The 26,259-nt window shown below is 45.8% G+C and overlaps 1 protein-coding gene across 1 annotated transcript; it reads right to left on the reverse strand.

Annotated features, from left to right (window-relative positions):
- Positions 1–10: 10 nt before the first annotated feature.
- LOC310659384 (elongation factor 2-like) lies at positions 11–21,482 on the reverse strand. The gene is made up of 15 exons (XM_083402748.1): positions 21,240–21,482; positions 17,500–17,714; positions 15,351–15,532; positions 13,958–14,169; positions 12,747–12,928; positions 12,234–12,339; positions 10,971–11,084; positions 10,002–10,140; positions 8,446–8,641; positions 7,871–8,129; positions 5,277–5,384; positions 3,287–3,640; positions 1,981–2,163; positions 1,101–1,233; positions 11–378 (listed from the first exon to the last, which is right to left on the reverse strand). The coding sequence occupies exons 1-15, from the start codon at positions 21,465–21,467 to the stop codon at positions 185–187; spliced, it is 2,805 nt and encodes a 934-aa protein (XP_083258874.1). The 5' UTR covers positions 21,468–21,482; the 3' UTR covers positions 11–184.
- Between the last annotated feature and the right edge of the window lie 4,777 nt (positions 21,483–26,259).

The following is a 26,259-nucleotide window of genomic DNA, read 5'->3' on the forward strand; positions in this document are numbered from 1 at the left end:
TCACCAGATAAGCGGTTCAACACATACTTTTATTTCTCATTAAGTGAACATGACATAATAATTCCTAGATGTTTGGAGTTTTTCCGTTCAGTTTCCCACTCCTTTGCTGGCTTTGTGAAGCAATCCAATTCTGTGATGAAGTTGAGTGCTAGAATAGGCACCCCTGACCTGGATGAGGTTGTAGTTACAATTTGTCTAGGAAGTTGTCCAGAGGTGGAATACCTTCCTTCAAGCCTTTGCGTTTGCGTGTTTCAGCCACGACTTGAAAGGGTCGTGAATTAGCATCGTAGGGGTCTCCGGGCAAAATCTGCCAGTGATCAAAGACGCATTGTGGGAAAGCCTGGCCACCGGTATTGGATCTCAAATCAGCAGTGAAACCTATGGAGATGGGAAAAAAAATGAATAACTTGCAGGGGTTAAAATACCCCTTGCAATATCCTCTGCCAGACCTTTCATTCAAACAAAAGTTCTTACTTAGCCACCTTTAGCAAGTTTATCTGACGCAGCATTAATAATGCTAAATTCATACCAACAGGAAAAACTTGTTCAATCTAGCTTAAATTTCTTTGCTCTTCTACACCTGCTTCTTCCTCGCTGCATTTCTAAAACTCCTAAGAGAGAGTTGTTGCTCAGTGGTAAGAGCATCTGTTTGGCATGCAGAAGGCCCTGGGTTCAATCTCTGACGCTGCCAAGTAAGGGTTCAGAATCATCGCCAGCCTGAAACCCTGGCAAGCCACTGCCAGTCAGTGAAGGAACTGCTGAGCTAGATGGACCGATTGTCTGACTCGGCACAAGTCAGCTTCCTAACTCTAGTATCACTATCCAGAATACAATTTGACTGTTCCTTAACTCTAATGTCCAGCTTCTCATATCTGCTAATTCATTCGGGGTCATTTTCCCTCTTAGGCTTAGGTACTACTCCATTATGGGCAGCTACTTTTCCTGGCAAAGCTGAAAGCAGGAATACTTCAGCCAAGAATGCTAGTTTTTTTTTCATTGTATTACAGCTTTCCCCCAAAACTAGTGACTTAACTGGAAGAATGGTATGAACCACCCAGTGGGATTTGATAAGGTCATGAAATCAGTAGTCAATCTCTTACCAAAAGACTCATTAACTGGCAGATATGCTTTGACCACAAACATGGGCGTCCCAGCTACTTGGGACTCTTCAAAAACATGACCACGTTTTCGATTCAGCACACCATAAATGCCTCCAACCACTTGTTCTGGGCACTAGGGAAGAAAGGCAGCTGTTTAGATTTTTCCCATCAGCTCAAAGGAAAGTCCGCAGTATCTCCTTTCATCAACAATTAACTATAAGACACAGGACCTCTTGAATTTCATACTACTAAATTATTTTATTTACAATAAAATGCACTAGAGCAGCACTTAAGGATCCTAATACAAAGACAGCTCCATGTGACATCTTGAATAAAAGCATTTTTGCTCTGGTAGTTAATAAATATACATCAATAAACCATTATTCAATTTTATGCTCACCTGACTAAGTAGCAAATTAGCTGCTTTTTTGGTGGCAGACTGGATTTCTCCACTTAAATGGGAAGACAAAACTAAATGATGAAGGCTGCAATCCATACCACGTCCAGTCTGAAGTTGGGGTTACTTCCAGGTACGCAGGGCAAGAATTGCAGCCTTAGTGAGGAATCAGCCAATGCTGCCAAGGTCCAAGATAGTTAATATGAAGCATGCTTAAAACTCATGTTCTTTCATAGTATGTCAAATGAGGCTCTTCAGCTGCACATTTGTGCACAAGCAGGGCTAGTAGTAAAAACGAAATCTGTTGGGGGTTGAGAGGAATTTCCTAGAAGCCAGCAATACTGCTCTTGTACTAACAGGAGTGGGATAAAACAAGAGTGGACCTGAGTCCACTGTGACAGTGAAGTCTCAGAACTAAGAACAGGAGTTTTGATTCCTGCTTCAAAGTCTCAGCAGGGACAACCCACCCGTCCAGTGACATACCTGTATTTCTACAAGATAGATGGGCTCCATCAATCGGGGCTGGGCAGTCATGGCAGAGGCATACAAAACCCTCCTTGCAGTTGGGATGATTTGCCCACCACCCCGGTGGATGGCATCAGCATGGAGAGTAACATCATGGATGTCAAAGCGAACTCCCCGCATGTTCTCCTCACACAGAACGCCCTGCAAAAGACAACAGTCAAAAGTGGAAAGGAAAAGACTTCTGACTGCAGTACTATTGGCATCCTAATGCTTAAACTTGTTTTAATTGGCAAAAGAAAAAGAGTTAAGTTGCTACTTGTGCAGAAGAAAAATTTACATCAATAGGAGTATAGCATCTAGATCAAGGGAAGTAATAGTGCCACTGTATTCTGCTCTGGTCAGACCTCACCTGGAGTACTGTGTCCAGTTCTGGGCACCACAGTTCAAGAAGGACACTGACAAACTGGAACGTGTCCAGAGGAGGGCAACCAACATGGTCAAAGGCCTGGAAACGATGCCTTATGAGGAATGGCTAAGGGAGCTGGGCATGTTTAGCCTGGAGAAGAGGAGGTTAGGGGGTGATATGATAGCCATGTTCAAATATATAAAAGGATGTCACAGAGAGGAGGGAGAAAGGTTGTTTTCTGCTGCTCCAGAGAAGCGGACACGGAGCAATGGATCCAAACTACAAGAAAGAAGATTCCACCTAAACATTAGGAAGAACTTCCTGACAGTAAGAGCTGTTCGACAGTGGAATTTGCTGCCAAGGAGTGTGGTGGAATCTCCTTCTTTGGAGGTCTTTAAGCAGAGGCTTGACAACCATATGTCAGGAGTGCTCTGATGGTGTTTCCTGCTTGGCAGGGGGTTGGACTCGATAGCCCTTGTGGTCTCTTCCAACTCTATGATTCTATGATTATATGAAAACATTACAGACCATTAAAGTGTTGGGAGGTCTTCCTGCCACTAGAGAGGCTTGCAAATAATAATGAAAAAACTTAGCATCAAACACCTTATGCACAGCAAAGAAAATTAAGATAGTAGGTGGCGTTTCACGGAAACATTTAATGTGTTTTAAGCCCGTTTGTATCCAAGTGAAACCATAGTGCAACAGGTGGGGAATTGCTTAAAAGCATATGGAACAGCCCTAAACAGAAACATACCACTGAGGTCTGTCAAGCCTAGGAATCTCTCTTGTCGTTCTACCTCAAATCTTTTTATTTAAAACAAGCCATAAGTTATTAGGGATTGAACCTGAGAGCTGTAAAATTTACAGAATAATTTCAAACATCTTGCGTATCAAATGCTAATTTTATGGCAGACTTGCCTCTTTCGTTGCCCACTGGAATCCGGCGACCACGCTATCCTTTATTTCATTGAGGTACTGGACCCCTTTGGTGATGTCCACCAGGATGTTGGGGCCTGTTCCGTCGGGACCAAAGCACCAGATCTTCCGTGCTTCAGACACATCCCACTCGTACTTCTCGGCCAGGTACCGAGCCCGTTGCTTCAGCTCTTGGCGGGAGCTGACATCCCCTTTGTCTATATCTTCTGCCAACCCGTCAGGGAAAGGGCGGGCTTTCATGTACAACCGGTTGTGCTTGTTGGGGGATTTGGACAAGCACATCTGGATCGATTCTTCAGAGACTGTCTCCCGATAGGATACTACCGGGTCTGATTTCTGTTATGTTGCAAAAGAAGAGTGTCAAATAAATTTGAGTCCACTTTACAAATTCATTCTATGCTGAGATCAACCTTTACTACCCTGTTTCACATGTTCATTTCAAGCTAGAGTGACGGAGCATGTCCCCCACTACACATACCAAAATTGGAGTCTCATTATAACGTGTGGCCCCTAGATGGGGATACATGGCACACCAGGCCAGATATGGCAGTCAGACATCCTCAACAGAGGCAACATCGAGTGTTTTACAGATTTCATTGCCAGATTTAGGCTCTAGCATGAATTACTAGAATTAAAGGTAAAGGTAATGGGACCCCTGACCATTAGGTCCAGTTGTGACCGACTCTGGGGTTGCGGCGCTCATCTCGCTTTATTGGCCGAGGGAGCCGGCGTACAGCTTCCGGGTCATGTGGCCAGCATGACTAAGCCGCTTCTGGCGAACCAGAGCAGCGCACAGAAACGCCATTTACCTTCCCGCTGGAGCGGTACCTATTGATCTACTTGCACTTTGACGTGCTTTCGAACTGCTAGGTTGGCAGGAGCAGGGACCAAACAACGGGAGCTCACTCCGTCACGGGGATTCGAACCACCGACCTTCTGATCGGCAAGTCCTAGGCTCTGAGCAATGCAGAAGCAGCAACGCGTTTTGATGAGTCATCCAGAAAAAGCTGTGGCTTGAGTTTCCTTGAAATGCTAATGCACACTCACTGTTCCGTTATAAAGTGAAATCCAAATGAATAATCTGATTAAGAAATCTAGGTTCGCCTTGGCAGCTCTAGTTTCTTGCTGTGACCATGTCTCTCACCTCTGCAAGCGAATACGGCACCCTGCACCACTGTGGGAGACGAACCTTTGCCTCCAGAGTTGAGAGGGGCAGGAGCTTGTCTCCAGTGCACTAACCCTCAAATTCCCAGAAAGCAGCACAAGTCTCTTGGCTCTCCAGGTGTCACCTTTGTTCCGTGTGACATCATGGAATACAACCACCATTCATTTGTACTTCTGAAGTCAGCCTGGTATGGCAGAGAATCCTCATGCTTCTAAACCAGGCAGAGAAGAAGGGTGGTGGCCCTCCCTGATTCTGTGATTTTGCCAGAGCAAAAAGATGTGCTCAGCCATAGTGAGCTGGCAAGTACACTGGTTAGATGCTGCTTAATAAGCATTTCTACAAGCCATACTGAAATGACTGGGAGAAGAAGCACAAGAGCACAGCAGCAATCTAGAAGTCAATAGGCATTTGCATCTCGTGCTCAGGGATTTATATGCAGAACAAGCATGTTCAAAACCTAGGACCTAATGTAGAAATTAACCTTATTGAGAATCCCAGGCTTATTTCGCATCTTTTCTCTCCCCCTGGCCCCATCCTCTACCTTTGCCTGTCACTCTCCCACCAAAAGAGGTCCAACCTTTGGAAGCAAAATTAAGCAGGTCATATAAAGAGACTCAATTTTCATTATTGGGGGGCTACTGAATTGTATTTTATTTATTAACTCTGTATACTGCCCTATACCCACAGGTCTCATTTTTTTGGCGCAAAACCAGATCCAAATACCTAATTCCCATTTTGAAAAACTCATATTCTCAGTCCATCTGGGACTGTTCTAACCCTGCCCACACAGCATGTGAGTTTGCATACCTTGATGGGAATACAAGCATGGTCCTCTTCCAGATCTTTCAGGCAAATTTCCAGATGCAGCTCACCAGCTCCAGCAACGATGTGCTCTCCAGATTCCTCAATAATGCACTGGAGAACAGGAAAAGTTGGTTATTAGGTTGTTTCAGGAGGAAAACGTTATGAAAATCTAGCAGCATTTCCTTATCTGGTAGTGCATGCTGCAGAACGTGCTACAATTCTGCCAAACTATTTTCAAAAGATCAAAGCATTGGGACTTTCCATAACTGTTATGCAGAAATCATCATGGGAAAAGTTGGGCTTAGGTTGTGATGTGCTTTCCACCCCTGACCTCCAAGCACTGCACCTACCTGTGAAATGCAAGGTTCTGCCAGGTAAAATGCACCACTTCTAACACTTATGCCATGCTCTATAGCTTGTGCAGCAGTAGGTTCAAACAGAACCACCCCACCACACAGAAGAAGGGGAGACACATGCTTCCTAATTTTGATAACACAAGAAAGAGTACTACCCAAGACCAAGGCCTATCTATAAATATGCTTGTATTTATTTATTAGAATTTTTATCATATCCCTTCCTGAGAGCTTGGAAGGGGGAACATTGTTTCTGATAAACAAAACATCCTGCAATTTCAAAGATTCCTACAGAGCTCAGGGATTGTACAGAAGTCTTTAAAAGCACAAATCAACAGTGCACTAGCAGTATGGATGTTTGTTGCATTTGAGCTCTGTCTTCTACACAGTGGTTATAACCTCTCACCACAGTGACCACATTCAGACGTCATAACTAACTACAGTGGTACCTTGGTTTAAGAACAGTCCGGTTTAAGAATGATTCTGTTTACAAACTCTGCAAAACCAGAAATAGTGTCCTGATTTGAGAACTTTACTTCGGTCTAAGAACAGCATCTGAACGGTGGAAGGGCACCGGCAGTGGGAGGCCTCATTAGGGAAAGCGTGCCTCAGTTTAAGAACGGTTTCGGTTTAAGAATGAGCTTCCAGAACGGATCAAGTTCGTAAACCAAGGTACCACTGTACAGCTTGTTGCAACATACATGCACTGTGGCAAGCCTCAAGCTTGTATGCTTCTCTCCCCATTTACTTGCGTGTGAGAGATTTCAGTGACATACACCTTTGGTTTGATGTCCTGGCTTGTGAACTGTGCTTTGTAAAAATCAGTTTCTTCATAATATGGACGAATCAGGAAGGTGCAATTTGTCATGCCCAGAAGCTTCCCATTTTCTTGGGTGAGGGAGAAGCTTACAAACCCGAGGTTCACTAAGTTATTGTAATGTGAAGGGATAGGAAACCAGTTTTTTTCAGGCCAAGGGCCACATCTGATCAACCTTTTCTGGTGCCAGAGGCAAAGCAACCGATGGTTAATGTTACCTTTGTACAGTAAGCTAGTTTCTACAAACACACACACTCCATCCCGGCAGCCAAGAGACATTGCCAGAGCTCAGAAACACATTCCAGCCAGGCAAAAATATTGAAGGAGGGTATGGAATAGGGCTGTTAAGGAGTATGGGCCTGGAAAAAGTCCCAAGGGCCAGATAAAAAGGCTACATTTGGCCTCTGGACTCAAAATCCCTGCCCTGCACCATGGTTTTGCATCACCACTGAATACAGGCATTCACTGCCCTCCCCATCCAGTCAGGACCTTTTTTCCTTAGTCACTGCCTGTCCTGTTTATATTATTCCAGATGCATCTGTAGTAAAAGGGAGGAGCAATTTCCACCATCCTGTCCTTATCGCGTGTTAATGAGAAAGGTAAGAACCAATGAAGACAGGCAAGTTTAATACCAAGTTGTCCCCAAATTTCCCTAACCGTTTCTTCTTTAGCTGAAACTCTGCAACAGTTAAAAATTACGGAAACAATACTCTGATTGAATTCAATCTTCTTCAGCTAAGAGAAGGCAGCTTCCTAAAAGCCAGTAAATCTGAAGAGAAATTTGTTACTCTACAACTGAATCTTCACTTACTATCGAGCAAGTGAGAGAAGCTGATTTCGGAAAACGTGTTTTATTTCTTCCGTTTACATCCTATTTTGGAGCACCTGGGTTCCCAGGCAATCTCCCATCCAGACACTGACCAGACCCGCTTAGCCTAAGCAGGGATGCTGCAAAATGTCCCTTCAGACCACACCCTGCAAAATCAACCTGGTAATAAATCCCTCCTGTATTCATTAGTTTTTGACTTTTATGACGTGGTGAGGCTTTCTTCCTGGTTGCAACACTACTATAATTTCCCCATAGATATCATTTCACCCTTTCACTCTGACAATATCCCCATTCTTGGAAGGTACAGTATTTGTGGATGTGCTAGATCTTACACACTTCCCACCCTTCTATTCACAAAGTGGCAGTAATTCAGTCTTCCGGTGGAAGAAACTGAGAGGCCAAATGAATATTAAGACATAGGCTGACTACAAATGTTAAGGGCTGGATTGCTTTATCTTGAAATTTCTGTCCGAGTTCTGAGCAAGTCTATAGCTGCTTCCCTTGAGTGGCATGCTTGCAAATGCTATTAACGAAAAACTCTCTTCCAGCAAAGCTCCACTGCAAACCAGTAATTCACAAAGTTACAGCTAACACTCACCTGGACCATAGGGTCAGACTTGGCGAGACGCTTTAGACCTTCCACTAGTTTTGGTAGGTCGGCAGGGTTTTTTGCTTCAACTGCAACCCGCACAACTGGGCTAACACTAAATTTCATCACTCTCATGTTGTGGGCATGTTCAAAGGTGGTAATGGTGCCCGTCTTCACCAAAAACTGGTCAACACCAACTAGGCCAACAATGTTGCCACAAGGTACATCCTCAATGGGCTCAACATAACGACCCATCATCAAAATGGTTCTACAAAGACAGAGGATGGGTAACAATCTATTTTATCATCGGAAGTATTTTTTTTTTAATTTTAGAAAAAAACCCAACCTTTTTACATAAAAGGTATTCTCTCTAATTGCCCTTTTAACTGTCTATCATATCTCTCAGTAACTAAAGTTATATTGGGCATGCCATAAAGAAAAAATTCTCAGAAAAAATAAAAATGCTGCTGCCTCTTATCAGTTTCCCCGCCCCCATAAAACAAAAATATACATATATTATAACATTGTGATTTATTTTTTTTCATGCTTCAACTTCCAAAAGAAATGACGCCATCATCATCTACCTTTGAATGGGCTTCAGGTAGAGATCTTCTTTCTTTCCTGGGGTATAGTTTGGCCCCATGATTCGTACTTTCTGGCCTGTGGAAACAATGCCAGAGAAGACCCGCCCAAAGGCATAGAAACGACCTTTGTCAGACGTGGGGACCATTTTGGAGATGTACATCATCAAAGGGCCCTTTGGATCACAGTTCTTAACACCTGCAGCGAAACAATGCACAGATAGTGACTCACAGGCAGTTCTGATCTCAGCTGAGATATCACGATGGGGGATTTGCCTTCCTTTCAAAAAATGAAACTTACAAATCAGTTCTATGTTGCCGATCAATTGGGCACAGGAAACTAACTGGACAAAAGCAAAGTCTATCCAAATACAGTGGTACCTTGGGTTAAGTACTTAATTCGTTCCGGTGGTCCGTTCTTAACCCGAAACCATTCTTAACCTGGGGCGCACTTTTGCTAATGGGGCCGTGTGCTGCCACCGCACGATTTCCGTTCTCATCCTGGGGCGAAGTTCACAACCCGAGGTACTACTTCCGGGTTAGCGGAGTTTGTAACCCGAAGTTTTTGTAACCCGAGTGTAATGGTTCTAGGGGTTGCTCGTGCGTAAGTTGCCGCCACTCCTGGCTAGGTTACCTGGTTGAACCCTTTCTGTCTGGACAGCCTCAAGTCTCGTGGCTGCCTCAGTCTCTGGCAGAATCCGTCAGTGGGCGTTTCTTGAACCTCTTCCAGCATAAAAGCTGTTTGACGCCCAGTCTCCTCCTACTCTCCCTGCGCGGAAGTCTTCTGCGCAGGGTGGGTGTGGGCAGCGGAGTACCCGTACTCTCTCCACTGGTCTCCGGCGAGGAGTCCTGGAGCCACCTCTCCGATTCCCCCATCTGCCCCCCTTCTCCACTGGTGTTACGCTGATTTCCTTCCCCAGCGGATGGGCTGCCTCTCTCCCTGCTGGGACCCTCTCCGGCATCCCTCTGGAGCCTTCTCTCCGCCTCCAGCTCCGATGGCAGTTCCCTGACACCGAGGTACCACTGTAGGTGAATGAAATGGGAAGTGTGTTTGGTAGAGGGCTGCTTATATAACAGTTCCAAGATAGTTCAGCTGAGGACCTTTAGGAGTGTCAAGTCCTGCTACACCATCAGGTCTCACTCCCTATTCTTAAAAGATTTGTACAGTGGTACCTCGGGTTAAAAACTTAATTTGCTCCGGAGGTCCATTCTTAACCTGAAACTGTTTTTAACCTGAAGCACCACTTTAGCTAATGGGGCCTCCAGCTGCCGCTGCACCGCCAGAGCACGATTTCTGTTCTCATCCTTGAAGCAAAGTTCTTAACCCAAGGTACTATTTCTGGGTTAGCAGAGTCTGTAACCTGAAGCCTATGTAACCTGACGCATATGTAACCCGAGGTACCACTGTACAGTCTCGTAAAGTAGAAGGCCAACATCTGCCAATGAACACAGAGCCTAGTATGAATAATGATGGGGAATTAGAAAAAAATATATAGTCAGAAATTTCAAGGGTTTGCAAAGTAGTCATTTTCTGCCTTGAATTGCTAATGTCATCTTACCCATAGCTGCTTCATCATCAGGCGGTCCCTCATACAGAAGTTCACAGCGATATTTCTGCGCCGTAACAGGGGAAGGCAAGTGGATGGTAATCATCTGAAGTAAGGCATCACCGGCAGGCAGCCAGCGACGCATTACAGCCTGGGAAACAGACATTGAACACAACTCAAGCTACTGTTTCACCCTTTAGTGTCTTTGTTTTGTTAATTTGGAAGAGCGATGTTCCTCTTCAGAAATGCGATGTCACTCTTCCAGCGCCCATCTCATAAGAATATATAGCATCTAGATCAAGGGAAGTAATAGTGCCACTGTATTCTGCTCTGGTCAGACCTCACCTGGAGTACTGTGTCCAGTTCTGGGCACCACAGTTCAAGAAGGACACTGACAAACTGGAACGTGTCCAGAGGAGGGCAACCAAAATGGTCAAAGGCCTGGAAACGATGCCTTATGAGGAACGGCTAAGGGAGCTGGGCATGTTTAGCCTGGAGAAGAGGAGGTTAAGGGGTGATATGATAGCCGTGTTCAAATATATAAAAGGATGTCACATAGAGAAGGGAGAAAGGTTGTTTTCTGCTGCTCCAGAGAAGCGGGCACGGAGCAATGGATCCAAACTACAAGAAAGAAGATTCCTCCTAAAAATTAGGAAGAACCTCCTGACAGTAAGAGCTGTTTGACAGTGGAATTTGCTGCCAAGGAGTGTGGTGGAGTCTCCTTCTTTGGAGGTCTTTAAGCAGAGGCTTGACAACCATATGTCAGGAGTGCTCTGATGTGTGTTTCCTGCTTGGCAGGGGGTTGGACTCGATGGCCCTTGTGGTCTCTTCCAACTCTATGATTCTATATAAAGTTGGCCCTGCCTCAGTGCCCCAGGTTGTTTCCTGTCGTGCTACCCCAGACTGAACTTGCAACTTTCTGTTTAGCACAGCTGTGCCAAAAGGGGCACCGAGACAAAGACACACACAGTTTCAAAGTACCTTGAGCAGCGGCTTCCCCTCCTTTTCTCGGTCTTCAGCATCCAGCTTGATGTCCAGTTTCTCTATCAGTTTGGATGCTTCTTCCTTCTTAAAGTTCATAATGGCATCGAAGACCTAAACAGAGAAAGTATGTTACAGAGATTTTGTTTGCCCCATCGATCTAGCATGCCATCAATCAGCTGCCAAGAACAGAGTGTTGAATGAAAGTCAAGCCAAATGGAATTTCCTCTCTGTCACTTTAAGAGACAGGTGTTGTCACATAGTTTAATTAATTCAGGTGCTCTTAATCTGTGACCTGTAATCCATGGGGGGGGGGGGATGAGTGGATTCGCTCCACCCCCTTGTTGCCATTCTCTTTGCCCACCAAAAGTTGGAAGGCAACTGAATCAAGCAAGGAGTCTCCTGTACCTTGGAAAATCAGGGTTCAGGAGCCACCATGGCTACAGGAGGCCTCTTCTACTAACAGTTGCCCTCCAACTCGTACAGAGGGAAGAATGCTATTGAGGTGGAGCCTGCACAACCATCCTCACAGCATCACTACAGCTTGAAGAGGGCTTATGTGTCTGGTTTACTGAATGCACAGTACTTCCACAGGCTAAACATGATTTCCATCCAAGGCTGCAGAACAGCAGCTTCCATATCTTATAGCTTGCTAGTGATACTCAAGGGCATTTTGCATTCTGCAGATCCTGCTAGATTCGTGATTCTGGAAGCTCCCATCACAAGATGGGAGGGGGAGCCGCAGCGATAACAGCGGCGACGGGTAGCAACAGCTCTCACAGCTCTCTCTTCAGCCATTTCTTTGTTCCCTGCACCCCCACCTTTGGGTTCACAGCCTGGGCCTGCAATCTCCCCAGCAATCTGGTTGTAGGCCTCTACATCACGCGGCCCCCTCGGAGACAAAAACATTTTGTCAGTGGACGAGTCAATAAGTTGGTTCCCTGACAGCATGCTTTAAGGCACATTCATGTCATCGGTTAAACACTCTATAACTTAACTCGTGTGTGTTGCAAAGACTGGGGGGGGGGGGAATCAGCCTGCCTAGTTAGCTGCTGCAAATACATTTACCCCAGGAATGTTTTATCAAGACTAGGGAAGCCTGTCTGCTGGCAATAAGTGGCCTGAGGTTTCTCATGGATCCTTCACTCTACTTTTCAGCACCCAGAAAAATAGCTTATTTTTGGGAGTTCTCCTAGCAGATTGAGGGAGGGAATAATTCTCAAGTTTAGGTGATAATACTGTTTTTGTCAAACAGAGTTTCACCTTAAAAATAGGATCCAGGATGAGTTGGCAGAAAGTCCGTGGCAATTTCTTTCCGTCGGGGTTGGTTGCCGATTTACTGAATTTTCCATTTGCCGGGTCAAAATACCTAAATGAAAGAGCAAGGCTTATTTTTTTACATACAGTGAAAAGGTTGAGGAACTGAAAAAGAAACAGAAGCTATCTTATTTGGACTTTTCAGTTCATCAAACAAAGCGCCAGTGATCCCGCCATATCCTACTGCCTGTGTTTCTTAATTTACAAAGCAGAAAAATATCAAATATACACTTACAGTTGTCACAGCCACATTGACAACATTATTTCTAGTTTTCTCAGTACCTAGCCACTTTTTAATTATCATAGGTATTTAGTATCTTGGTTTTGTAAGAGGAACAACCAAAACCCACAGGTGACTGTATTATATATGCAAGAACACACTACGGAATGATTGATTCCTAAACTGACTTATCTGGGTGACACCAACTGCCATGCATAAATATATATTCCCTTACTCACTTGTCTCCCCATAGCTTTTTCATCATGTCTTCTACCTTCTTGGCTCTTTCTGCTGCTGGCAGCTGTGCCTTTTCCCCTTTGGCAGCAAATTTGGCTACATACATCTCGGCAAACTGTTTCAGAGTAAAAGCCCAACCATGCAGGCCAGAGCCAAAGCCAACAGTACCAATGACTGGATCAATCTACAAACAGAAGGAGGGAGGGTCTGTTTTTATCACAGGAACACATCAAGAATGTAACCCTAAACATAACTACATTCCACTGAAATCTAGGTGGCTTGTATCAAAATGAGCATCATCTGGGGGCAAATCATTTTGGCTAGTATGTACTTCTTGAGTAGCCACCAAAAAGCGCTTAAAGTGCATCCAATAAATTAAAGACACTGTGTTCTGTACCCCACTTATTTATTGCCCTTCTCAACATGCCTCCTTTGTGAGAGGTCTGGAGGGTGGGAACCCAAGAATGGGCCTACAGTTTTGCCTTGACTGCTGATCTGTAGAGCACAAGAGGCAGGTTGGACTGTAGCCTGATCTTGTCCAGAGAAGGGATCTGTGGCATCCATATCACAGCTTAATCATCACCTATGCTTTAAAACAGGTGCCCTCCAACTTCAATACCCATTAGCCCCAGCCAGATGGCCGATGGTCAGGAATGATGCGATCTGGAGTCCAATGACATCTGCAGGGCCAAAGGTTAGTCACCTCTGCTAAAAAGGGACTCAAGTCAGTTGCAGGGTGTTGATGTGGCTTTTCCACCAAGACAAAAATAATAATAAAAAAAATAAAAAAAAAATGCCAGTAGTGTTCATGGCTTTGCCTGCACAAATGACTGCTCAAACAGGCGCTCTGTAGTAGAACAGACATTCAAAGCTGCTTTATTCTGAGTCAAAGTACTGGCCTATCTAGCTCAGTAGTGCCTTCTCTGGCTAGCAGTAGCTCTCCAAGGTCTCAGCAGAGGAATGCCTTTCTGAGCCCTGAGGTTATACTATTCCTTGGGGAGCTATGGTTTCTCCCCAAGGAATAGTATAGCCTTGCAAGAGCTGCTCAGAGAAACTGCAGCAGCAAATTCCACAAGCAGGATGCTCTCACGTGAACAGTTTTTGCACACGTAGGCAAAAAAAATAACTTCTGCGCTAGCTTGGTGTAGCAGGATTTGACCCTTCCGAAAATAGTTTTCAGATCCACTCCAATGTCAACGTAAGTCCTCTTTACCATAATATTACCCATGGGTCCAGTTTCACCCTCTCCATAAGTGGATATTATAACATTGACGTTTTCTACGATACGCTGGAAGGTCTGGTAAAGTTCTTCCGGCTCCAACTGCAGCTCCAGCAAAGCACGATCCATCTTGTTCATCATCAGCACTGGCTTGATACGCTCAGCAATCGCTTGGCGGAGCACAGTCTCGGTCTGCACACAAACCCCTAGGCGAGAAAGTGGACAGGCAGTGTTTGCTTAGCCTGCTTCCAGAGAAAAACTGTTGCAGCAGAACTGACTGTAGAAAGGTCAGCCCAAGAGAACTCAGTGAAGAGAAGAATCAACAAATGGCTTGCTGCCTAACAACCTGAGGCTATGGGTAACCAATGATTTTACCTGTTTTCATTTAAAAGGTTTAACTACCACTTTAGTGAACTGACAAGACTGTTAAATACTGCTAGAGCATCAACCTTGCATCCCATAGCATTCAGGCTCTTGCAGACTGCTGAAATTCCATACTCTCGTGTACATTTTGTAAGTCACACAGCTTATTCTGAAACCTTGACCACAGGAAATTTTGTTGAGCTTCCTGAGCTGCATGGAAGCCACCAAACACATTTTGAAGGTCATTTTCACAATGGTAAGGGCTAAGCATTTCCTTATTTAAAAGCCTCAATTATAATAAGGTCTCATCACACTCTATATAAATTATTATTAGCATTATAGCCCACTTGTTTTCCAAGAGTTGAGGAGAACATTTTAGTCCCTCATGACACCCCATGATGTACTTTGGGTTGATAGTCATTCAGTTACCCAGCGAGTTTCATTACTAAGGAGCAGATAGATACTGGGCATGTCACATCCATTTTGAATCTCCACGCTGTACTGTGTGCACAATGCAGGAACTATGCTTTTAGCTTCCTTTTATATTAACCTGTGGGCTTAACAGACAGCACAAGAAACATCAGCCACATGTCACATAAGCACATATTCCAATTTCTAGAATACTTGTGGCTGGTACATATTTAAAAGTGCTGCGCAGACATAAACAGGGATCTGCAAATTTTGACCAGCCTTCTTAGCCAACCAAATATCTCTGGTTGCTAGGTCACTCCTCCTCCCCAAGGAGCAGGATCTTGCCCGTGACTTCATGCTATGCCTTTGAAACCTTGTGCAATGAAAGACAATGTCCTGTTCCACTCACTTGGTCGAAAGGCTGGAATTGTCACCCTCGGGGTCCCTTCCAACTGTGCAATTTCATGATTCTATAAGAGCAGAACTGCCAAATACTAAAAACACAATCACTTGTTCTCAAAGGATTCTTATCCCCTGCTATCTCTTACTGGCTGCCTCACAAACAACAGATTTCTCACAAGCAATTACAGTTGCCCAGTTTTAGCACACTTACCTGAAACACAGTCAACAACTACAAGAGCACCATCAGTGACACGAAGTGCTGCTGTGACTTCAGAGGAGAAATCCACATGCCCAGGGGAGTCGATTAAATTAATGAGAAAGCCAGAGCCATCTTTGGATTGTTTGATGAAGGCTAAATCATTTTCTGAGAGCTCGTAGTAGAGAGAAATGGCCCTACAAAAGAGATGGAGGGTTTCCCCAAAATCTATTTACATTTATGCATAGTTTCTATAAACACCACAGCTGGGGGTTGAGGCACTTTGAACTTGAGGCATTGAGGCTCGAGGTACCGTATTTTTCGCTCTATAAGACGCACCAGACCATAAGATGCACCTAGTTTTTGGAGGAGGAAAACAAGAAAAAAAATATATTCTGAATCTCAGAAGCCAGAACAGCAAGAGGGATTGCTGCACAGCAAAAGCAGCAATCCCTCTTGCTGTTCTGGCTTCTAGGATAGCTGCGCAGCCTGCATTCGCTCCATACATTTCCCCTTACTTTTTAGGAGGGAAAAAGTGAGTCTTATAGAGCAAAAAATACGGTATGTCCCAAGAAGGGGAAACTTGGAGGCAGTCGTACAGATGGTGTTGGATTCCAACTTGCATCAGCCACAAACAAGCATGGCTACTGGCCAGGGTTGGTGGAACTGGAAGTCCAGTTTTAAGAACTATCTTGAATTCCTCATCCTGCCCTACATGCATTAAGACTAGCTAAGGAGGCACTGCACAGGGTCCCTGCATTTGTGAAAGTGCAGGTAGCAGAGACTAGATCTGTCTCTGTGATGGTTGCATCCCCTCACTGGATTCCTTCCTTTGGAGAGCTGCATCTGGTCAACTCTCTTGAGAGTTTTCAGAGGGCAATGAAAGCATTCAGTTTCCTGGCACAGCCAACGGGATATTGGTTTTATGTTTTTAACGTCTTGGTTTTCAGCTGCTTACGAATGAGATTTAAAAACTCATTTCATTGTTAATTTTGCAAAAATATTAAGGCTGCCACAAGAACAACTTCCTGGAGATGTGGGATATAAATATTAATTAGATCCAAATTAAACCAAGTACAGTGGAACCTCGTGTTACGGACGGGATCCGTTCTGGAGGCCCATCCGTAACACGAAACTGACGCAAGCCGAAGTGCTGCGTCTGTGCGCATGCGCGAAGCACGATTCAGAGCTTATGCGCATGCGGCAAAACTCAAGAAGTAACCTGTTCCGGTACTTCCAGATTGCCATGGGACGCAACACGAAAACACGTAGCCTGAAGAGGATGCAACATGAGGTATGACTGTATACTGAAATTGCTGAGTTGAAGGGGGGGGGGGTTTACATTGGATAACATATGGATTCAAGGTCAATACAATGAGCCTGAAACTGTAGCCTTCATTTTTCCTATACACTAAAGGTAAAGAGACCTCTGACCATTAGGTCCAGTGGTGACCGACTCTGGGGTTGTGGCGCTCATCTCGCTTTATTGGCCAAGGGAGCCGGCGTATGGCTTCTGGGTCGTTTGGCTAGCATGACTAAGCCGCTTCTGACAAACCAGAGCAGCGCACAGAAATGCCGTTTTACCTTCCCGCTGGAGCGGTACCTATTTATCTACTTTGACGTGCTTTTGAACTGCTACGTTGGCAGGAGCAGGGACCAAGCAAAGGGAGCTCACCCCATCGCGGGGATTCGAACCGCCGACCTTCTGATCGGCAAGTCCTAGGCTCTGTGGTTTAACCCACAGCGCCACCCGTGTCATTACATACATGTAATTCTGTGCCAAAATCATTATGATTTGTATCAGTAACTCTGGCTCCTGATGTTTATGGGGTGTGTGTGTGTGTGTGTGTGTGTGTGTGTATGTATGTACACTAAGGATCACACTCCACACATCTTCTGCCACAATAAACCTGTTAATCTCTAAGTCGCCCCAAGACTCCTTATGGTATTTATTGTAACAGACAGGCAAGGAATCCAACCCTTCTGTAGTTTCTTGATTTTTTTTTTTTTAATAAGAGCAATAATAAGAAAAACCCAACAACCATCATTTCAATTTGCACAATTAAATCAGTTAAGAGGAAAACAACTGAACTAGACCCAGTTTAAGCCCATTGTCTTAAAACACACCATTTGCAGATGGCTTGTGCTTTACAACAATACTCACGTAGACTTGATTGTGATGCATCTTTCCTGCTCATCTTTCCGTGTGTCAGTAAATCGTGTTTCGCCAGCTCTGGCTGAAGCTATGATACCTGCTTTACACACCAATGAATCTGTAAGCGTGGACTTGCCATGGTCAACATGAGCAATCACAGACATGTTCCTGATGTTGGACTTTTTGTCCATGATCGCACGGATCTGGTCTATTGTGAAATTCACCTGAGCGGGAAAAGGAAAGAAAGAAAACAAAACTAAGCCTTTCCCCCTACAAAGACAGAAAACACATGCCACCGAATTAACAGCAGAGGACAAAGGGGAAGTTTAAGTGCCTTGACTTGTCCTCTACACTGAGCAAAGCTACTAGGATCAGAGGGCAGCCACAGAGGACCAAAAAAGGTGCCCAAGTGACTTTGCTCTTTTCCCTGTTATGAGCATGGTAGGGCAGGCAACAATCCGTATGTATGGTAGTGAGTCGCAGGGGTTGGAACAGCAGCCTGGGGTTTTTCCCCCCAGACAAAGACCTACATTGAAGTCCAGCTTTGCTGCACAGGACATACTTTTCCTTTCTCATTTTTTTTCTAAATCCACAGACCCTTCTTTCTGTTCTGATGCTTCTGGGAAACGTTGGGGGCCTGCTGAGTCCTAGGGGTAGTATAAAAAGGTAAAGGTACCCCTGCCCGTACAGGCCAGTCTTGACAGACTCTAGGGTTGTGTGCCCATCTCACTCAAAGAGGCCGAGGGCCAGCGCTGTCCAAAGACACTTCCGGGTCACGTGGCCAGCGTGACATCGCTGCTCTGGCGAGCCAGAGTCGCACACGGAAACGCCGTTTACCTTCCCGCTAGTAAGCGGTCCCTATTTATCTACTTGCACCCAAAAGTGCTTTTGAACTGCTAGGTTGGCAGGCGCTGGGACCGAACAACGGGAGCGCACCCCGCCGCGGGGATTCGAACCGCCGGCCTCTTGATCGGCAAGCCCTAGGCGCTGAGGATTTAACCCACAGCGCCACCCGCATCCCAAGGGGTAGTATACCTCCCACAAAACTGGAAAGCAGAATTGCAAGATCTTACAAAGGATAAAACGAGCCTGTGCCCTGACAGTGGTCTTCACCATGGTTGGTTGAGCACCATACAACTAGCTAGAAGCAAGAAGGAAGGATGAAGCAGTATAGGGACTTCGCGTTACAGCCTTTGGACAGTACCCCCTTGCCCAGTTTGCTGCCTTGGCTAGTAGCAGTCCCTTTGAGGACTGGCAAGCCTGCCCATACCAAATGGCTTGTCAGAATCAGGTGTGCCAAATCAGCATATTTGGCCTTTTAAAAAAAACAACCATATGGGAATGTCCTATAATAAAGTCCTGCTAGGAAGCTGTTTTACTAGAAATGAGGAAAATCCTTGGTTATGGCCTCCCAATAAAGATTCTGAAATGGTAGTCTTCCTATTAATGGCAGCTAGGATGAGAATTTGCCCCAACTGGGGAAAAACCTAAACCACCTTTTAAGGTGTGGAAAATGGGCTATATGGTCAAACAATGAACTTAAGAGGAAGAGAAGGCAGATAGAAATATGGTAAGTTTGTAGAAAATTGGAGTCAGTCTGTTTTTATTAGAATAACAAAACCCAAAATTTGATCAATTGGGAATATATGATATATACGACAAAAAAACTTATCATTTGGATATGTGATTAGTATTACTGTTGTATTTAGCATACAGTTGTTTATTGTTTCTATTATTCAACGCACATTCAATACGCATCCCAAAAAGAAACCAAAAGTCCTCTGTCTGGAAGAACCCCAACAAATTACGAAGGAATAAATACAGCTAAAGTTCATTTGAAGGGTAAACCTTTCCAGACAAAACACCTGGCAAGTCCTGGTGTTGTTTACTGGCTGCAATCCTAAGGACACGTACCTGGGAGGAAGTCCCATTGAACTCACTAGGATTTCCTTAAAGACACACACAGGATCAGGCTACATAAGCATAATCCAGAAATGTCTCTAGGCCAGGTCACCTCAGCCATGACAGCTATGTGCCTCAAGGAAGCAACTTTCTCTTAGACAGAACTCCCTTCCCTATCAGAGATCAGGCTGGCTTACCCTTAAATGATTGTTGTGCTTTGAAGCCCTTTAATGCATTATACCAGGAATACCCAACGTGGTGCTCTCCAGATCGAGTGGACTACAACTCCCATCACTCCCAGTCAGAATGGTCAGCAGCCCAGGTTGATGGGAGTTACAGTACAAAATGTTTTATATTCTTTTCTAGAGGGCACCACACTGGCTACTCCTGCCCTATACAACGAAGGAGTGCAGTCCTACAGTCTCCCCGCCAATGATGAAAGCTGAATCGCGGTTCTGTTTCCTTAAATATGCTTGCTACATTCTGCTGCTATTTTAAGCCACGGGGGGGGGGGGGTAGGATGAAAGGTAAGAAAGCCAAATAAATAAATAAAAGCACCCCTGAAAACCCATTCTTGCAGTGCCTGCTGCAGTATGTGGGTGTCCACCTGGAAGACACAGCTGATCTTCCGAGGGCACCTTACGGAATGAACACAAAACAGCAGTGATGAAAGGCATTTGTTTTTTAAAAAACAGTCTTTTCCTTTCATTATCTCAGATTCTGCCACTCCTTAAAACTGCCTCGCGCGCTGTTTCACTGCATTCTGGGGCACCAAAAACCACCGCAATGAATATGCAGCACAGTTCTCTATCACGCACACAGGGAAGAAGTGTGTGTATACAAACACACACTCACACAAGAGTCCCTTGCTACCTGAACAATGGAGCCAGGGAGAAAAACATTTCCAAGGAGAAAGCACAGGGCGCCCAGATCTCCAAACAAACATACCCACTTCTCCTTTTCTGTGGCTGTCAAAAAATAAATAAAATGACCAGGACACGAAAATGTAAATAAACCTCCTTTCCTGCTGCTGTCAAAAAATGACCCAAACAATAAAAGGTAAATAAACCACCTTTCGTTATATGGGCAGATATAAATAAGCAGGCAAGAGGCTTCAATCTCTTCCCGTTATAAAAGAAAACCTTTATTATTGGTATTATTAATGTTATATACAAGAACGTGAGAGCGAAGGAAATCCTCTTTAGAGGGCATAACAGGACAGTTACACAATAGACCTCAGGCTCTCAGCAAGGGGTGTGTGTGACAAGTATTATTATTATTATTATTATTATTATTATTATTATTATTGCAAGTTTTGGGATATTGCATAAATTCCACCTCTGAGCCAAGGCTCTTGCAAACATGGATCATCTCAACCAGCTTTTAGGGCATCCCCGTCTTTATACATTCACCCCCCACCTCCAGAATAAAAAATTACCCCCGGGTAAGCTCCTAAATTCGCATTATGGGTTATTGGGGGGGTGGGGGGAGTCGAGAGAAGCCACCCCAATAAAGCTTTCATTCGGCTTGCGAAATATAAGGAGGTCCTACGTGGCCCCTTTTCTGCCCCCCGCCTAACCCAGCGCCCCCTTTCTCCCCACTGGCATCAACCCAGCAGGTGCGCCCTGAGGGGGGGCTTGAGAATGGCGTCACCCCCCTCGCCTCGCCAGCAGCTGCCCCTAAAAGAAAATGGTCGCCGCCGGTGTGATGGGGACGGGGTGGGGGCGGTTGGAAGAAGGGCCCGTGGCGGGGACGGAGGGCGCCCGCGTCGCGAAACGGAGCCTGGGGGACGTCCCCGGGCCTCCCCGCTCGGGGTATCGAGCCTTCCCGTCCCGGGAACCGCTCACCATTTCGGCGGATGGCTCCGGATAGTCCCGCTCCCTCCTCCCCCGTCCAGGAATCGCCGCCGCCGCCGCCTCAGCCGAAGACGGTGGTGGGCTGGGGGGTGTAAGAAAAGCACAGACTCCTAGAACGGACCCTCCGAGCGGGGCGGCCTTCTTGCCTGCGAAGCGGCGTCTATGACCCGCAGCCTCTCGCGCTCGGTTCTGTGAGGGAGGGGCACCCGGCGTTGCCATGGCGCCGGAGCAGCGCAGTCCTCCAGGGCCTTGTTTTCTTTCCTCGCAAAGCCCACCACCCTTTTTTCCCGTGGGCATCTTCGCTTAGACCTCAGCCCTAACTTGTCAATGCACGCTCCCCCGCATCGTTGTGCACGTGAAAGCAGGTGCACACCCTGGCGTGCGTTGAAGCAAGTGATGTTAGGGACATAGGAAGCTCCCTGTTAATGACTGTTCATAGCACCGTGGAATTGTAAAGTTGGAAGGGACCCTGAGGGTCATCTAGTCAACCCCCTGCCATGCTGGAATCTTTTGCCCACAAGGGGTCTCAAACCCATGACCTTGAGATTAAGAGTCTTGCGTTCTGCTGGCTGAGCTACCCCAGCAGAACCGCAGTACATAGCTGTCAACTTTTCCCTTTTCTTGCGAGGAATCCTATTCGGAATAAGGGAATTTCCCTTAAAAAAAGGTAAACGTTGACAGCTATGCCATAGAATTGTAAGAGTTTGGAAGGGACCCTGAGGATCGTCTAGCTCAACCCCGTGCAATGCAGGAATCTCAACTAGATCATGTAGGACAGATGACTATTCAACCTCTGCTTAAAAACTTTCAAGGAAGGGGAGTCCACAACCTCCCAAGGGAGACCATTCCACTGTCAAACAGCTGTCATTGTCAGAAAGCTTTTTCCTGTTTTTTGGTCCAAATCTCCTTTCTTGTAACTTGAAGCCATTGGTTCGAATTCTACCCTCCGGAGCAGGAGAAAACAAGCTTGGTTCATCTTCCATGGAACACTGCTTTAAGTATTTGAAGACAGCTATCGTATCTCCTCTTTTCCAGGCTAAACATAACCCAGTGCTTTCTTTTCTGGGGGTAATCAAGTGTACGCTGTACCAGCACCGTTTTTTCTAGAAGAAAAGCCCTGAACATACCCCCTACCGTTCCTTGTAAGGCCTGGTTTCCAGACCTTTAAACATCTTAGTTACCATCCACTCTGCACGTGTTCCAGCTTGTCAATACCCTTCTTACATTGTGGTGCCCAGAACTGGACACAGGACTCCAGGTGGGGTCTTACCAAGGCAGAACAGAGTGGTACCATGACTTCCCTTGACTTGGACGCTGTATTTCTGTTTTGCCAGGCAAAAGCATTCCTCTTCTCCCAGGTCTTGGGCTAATTAAACAATCTATGGTCTTTTAAACTTTGGGGAGAGTTATTTTTTTGTTACAGTTGCATGCCACCCCAACCTCTTGCGTGGTGCAAGATTCCAGCAATTTCAAGCAGTCATTCAGGGTTTGTGTTTCCTTTGGAATGAGGCACAGAGGAGACTTGGGTGTCTTTATGATATATAGTTTATTTACACATGTCTACAACCTGAGCCTTTGATGGAGGGGTTCACAGCACTAACACCCTAAGAGGGTCTTGCTTCACCCATAGCCACAACTTGGGCTTCAAATAGACATCAGGCATTGCTCTCCCCATCACAGGCTTCTAGCTTTCACACACCCAACTCAGATCTGGCCTAATTTCAACTGGTGGATTGGACTCAGAATGTACCAGGTGATTGTCAGGAATTATTATCATGATTTCATCTAGGACTTGCTTCCTAAGACACACCTCCAAGTGATTTCACAATGCAGTGAAAACATACACGAAACAATTCCATATATAAAAACAAACTCGGATCCCACACAGGTAGAAGCAGGGATGAAAATGCCCACTTAAAAGGCTTGTTGAAAGAGAAGAGTCTTGAACCAGTGGCAAAAAGACTGTAAGGTAAAGGTACCCCTGACCATTAGGTCCAGTCGCGGACGACTCTGGCATTGCGCGCTCATCTCGCTCTATAGGCCAAGGGAGCCGGTGTTTTTCCGCAGACAGCTCAGCTTCCAGGTCATGTGGTCAGCATGATTAAGCCGCTTCTGGTGAACCAGAGCAGTGCACGGAAACACTGTTTACCTTCCCGCCAGAGCGGTACCTATTTATCTACTTGCACTTTGACGTGCTTTTGAACTGCTAGGTGGGCAGAAACAGGGACCGAGCAACGGGAGCTCAGCCCTTGCGGGGATTCGAACTGCCGACCTTCTGATCGGCAAGTCCTAGGCTCTGTGGTTTAGACCGCAGCGCCACCCACGTCCCCCTAAAAAGACTGTAAAGACTTGCAAAACACTATGCAAAACTGGGGCACTTGATGGCCCCTAGTCATGGGAGGTTTTTGAGATAAGTGTCTGACCCAAGGGCTGGATCCAGTTCCCCATCTCTGCTGTAGTTGTTGGACACCTGTAGAGAGCAAAAGGAGACTCAGGCTGCATTTACACCATATATTTAAAGCACCCACCCACCCAATAATTCTGGAAACTGCAGTTTGTGTTCACATCTTCAGAAACATCAACTAGCCATGATCAGCAACTGGAAGGAAAGGCATGCTTGCTGGACCTGGATGTTTGATACTTCTTTCCCAGTGACAATTGGGTGCATAATACTTTCCCCCACCCCAGTGGCAATAACAAAGATGTTGCAGGAATTTATGTATAGTTTGGGGGGAGGTTGCCCCTCCAGCAGATATCATGCACATGCAGCCCACTACCAAAATCAGAACAATCACTTTTGTGATTTGTCCCCACAAAACACTTCATCACAGTTTCTTCCTATGTATTCAAAGGGCCTTTGCTCCACAATACCAAATGTAACAATTCACTGATAAATGTATCTATGTACTGGCTCACAAAGAAAACTTCAGAAATTCATATAGACATGTGAGCTCAGCTACTCAGCAGCCCCTCTGCCTGAGTGATAATTCCTGCCATCCTGATACCTGAGTGCCAGACAGGTAGCCATTCCAGAAAGAACAAACCCAGATGAAGACCAAAGGGTGTGATTAACTTGGCTGGGAAACAGGGAAATGTAAATATATTTTTTTGTTCCACTTGATGGGTGTTTGGTGGAGGGCAAGGAGAACCATGGGGCAGGGTCCAGGATGCTCAGATTACTGCCACCAAACCTCCCCTTTCAGGATGTATTAGTGATGTAGTTTTGGGGGGTTTAACATGGGGATTAGCAGCTAATAAAAGTTTGGGGGCTCTTTTGCTTGGGGCTTCCATCTTGTTCCACCTTGTGGCAGGTGGGAGTCCTGTTGCGACAGTCTTCAATAAAGACCAAGCCTACTGGCTGCTGTTTTGCTCTGGTATTCCTGGCTGATCTCCTTGTTTTTTGTCCAAGGGAGCCCTCAGATTTCTCCGTTAACAAAGAGAACTAGCTTACCCAGGGGCTTCAGGAACACTGCGGCAATTTTAAAAGTCCCATGCATTCATTCTCCATGTGCTGCTTATGGACTGCAGAGGCAAATTCAGAGACAACCTTGCTTTGCGCTCAACTCTTGAAGCATTTTTAAAGACGGCTGTGAAGCCAGCAGAGGGTGCACAAGGCACACCAGTCCTTTGATCTACTTTGATCTTGGAGAGTTTGTTTGCTGTATTTACATCACTGTCAACAGACCTGATAACTAAAGATGCAGTTGCCAGTCTAGCAGTGGATAAGTTCTGCAATGCCTATGCAAAAGCTAAGTGAGTTTTCCAGCCCCGCTGTTAGAGATACAACCCCAGTTGCTAACTCTGGACCCATATCTACTCTTGAAGTATTATGGGGGGCACCCCACCAGTGGCGTAGTGTGGGGGGTGCAGGGGGGGCCGGCCGCACCGGGCGCAACATCTGGGGGGGGTGCTCGCACTCGCAGCTCTCTGCCCCTAACTGGCTCACTCACTCTCTCTCACTGCAGTGCTGGCTGTGCGAATCCGATCCGAGCCGCCGGGTCGCTGCCCACTGTGGAGGGGAGGGTGCCAGGCGTGCGGTGCGGTGCGGAGAGAGAGTGAGGGACTATCTGGGGGAGGGACAGTGCAGCGAGGGGGGCGCGCAAATTACTTGCCTTGCCTGGGTTAGGGGGCGCAAATTACTTGCCTTGCCCCGGGTGCTGACAACCCACGCTACGCCACTGCACCCCACCCTCATAAATACATTGTTTCTGTGGTTTTTATTTTACAGTAATGCTATATTTTTGGCAGACTTTGATGGCAATCATGCAAAGCCGAGAGGCTTTTAATTTTAATTCTACTGGATCTGACTTTTATTCAGACTCCGTGGAAAAGCAAATGATCTATGTGTGTTTTCTATCTGCTGGGGAGCATGGCAACATGATGCTGGACAGTGGGGGGAGAAATAACAATAGGGGGTGATGCCCACAATTCTTCCCCCAAATTCTAAAAGTGCCCACAAGTCCCATTAAGTTTGGCAATCCCTTTCACTAACAGAAAACTGGATTCTGTGAGTGCCAGACCTTGGCAAAAATGACACTATCCACGCACAAGTGAGAGGCATGCTCAGGGGAAACCCAAAGGTTTGCTGGTGTACAATTGTGGGTTTTTTTGTTATAGAGGGCTTTATGTGAGGATCACTAGGCACAACATGTTGATTGTTGGGGTGTGTGGAATGGAATATCCAGGAAGGGGGCATGGCTGGCTGCCTGGCACCCTAATCAGGAATACAGTGGTACCTTGGTTTAAGAACAGCTTAGTTTATGAGCAACTTGGATTAAGAATGCTGCAAACCCGGAAGTACAGTGGTACCTCGGGTTAAGTACTTAATTCGTTCCAGAGGTCCGTTCTTAATCTGAAATTGTTCTTAACCTGAGGTACCACTTTAGCTAATGGGGGCCGCACCACCAGAGCACGATTTCTGTTCTCATCCTGAAGCAAAGTTCTTAACCCGAGGTACTATTTCTAGGTTAGCGGAGTCTGTAACCAGAAGTGTATGTAACCCGAGGTGCCA

The sequence above is a fragment of the Podarcis tiliguerta genome, assembly GCF_965153285.1.
Source record: "Podarcis tiliguerta genome assembly, chromosome: 11".
NCBI lineage: Eukaryota > Metazoa > Chordata > Lepidosauria > Squamata > Lacertidae > Podarcis > Podarcis tiliguerta.

What these genes read in the sequence shown, in the direction of transcription:
- LOC310659384 (XM_083402748.1), bottom strand. Translation starts at nt 21,467, where the DNA reads ATGGCAACGCCGGGTGCCCCTCCCTCACAGAACCGAGCGCGAGAGGCT. An exon ending in AGGGGAAGCCGCTGCTCAAG is followed by an intron (nt 10,141 to 10,970) that starts GTACTTTGAAAC and finishes TCTGTTTCCCAG; the next exon opens with GCTGTAATGCGTCGCTGGCT. An exon ending in TGATGATGAAGCAGCTATGG is followed by an intron (nt 8,642 to 10,001) that starts GTAAGATGACAT and finishes GTTTCGCTGCAG; the next exon opens with GTGTTAAGAACTGTGATCCA.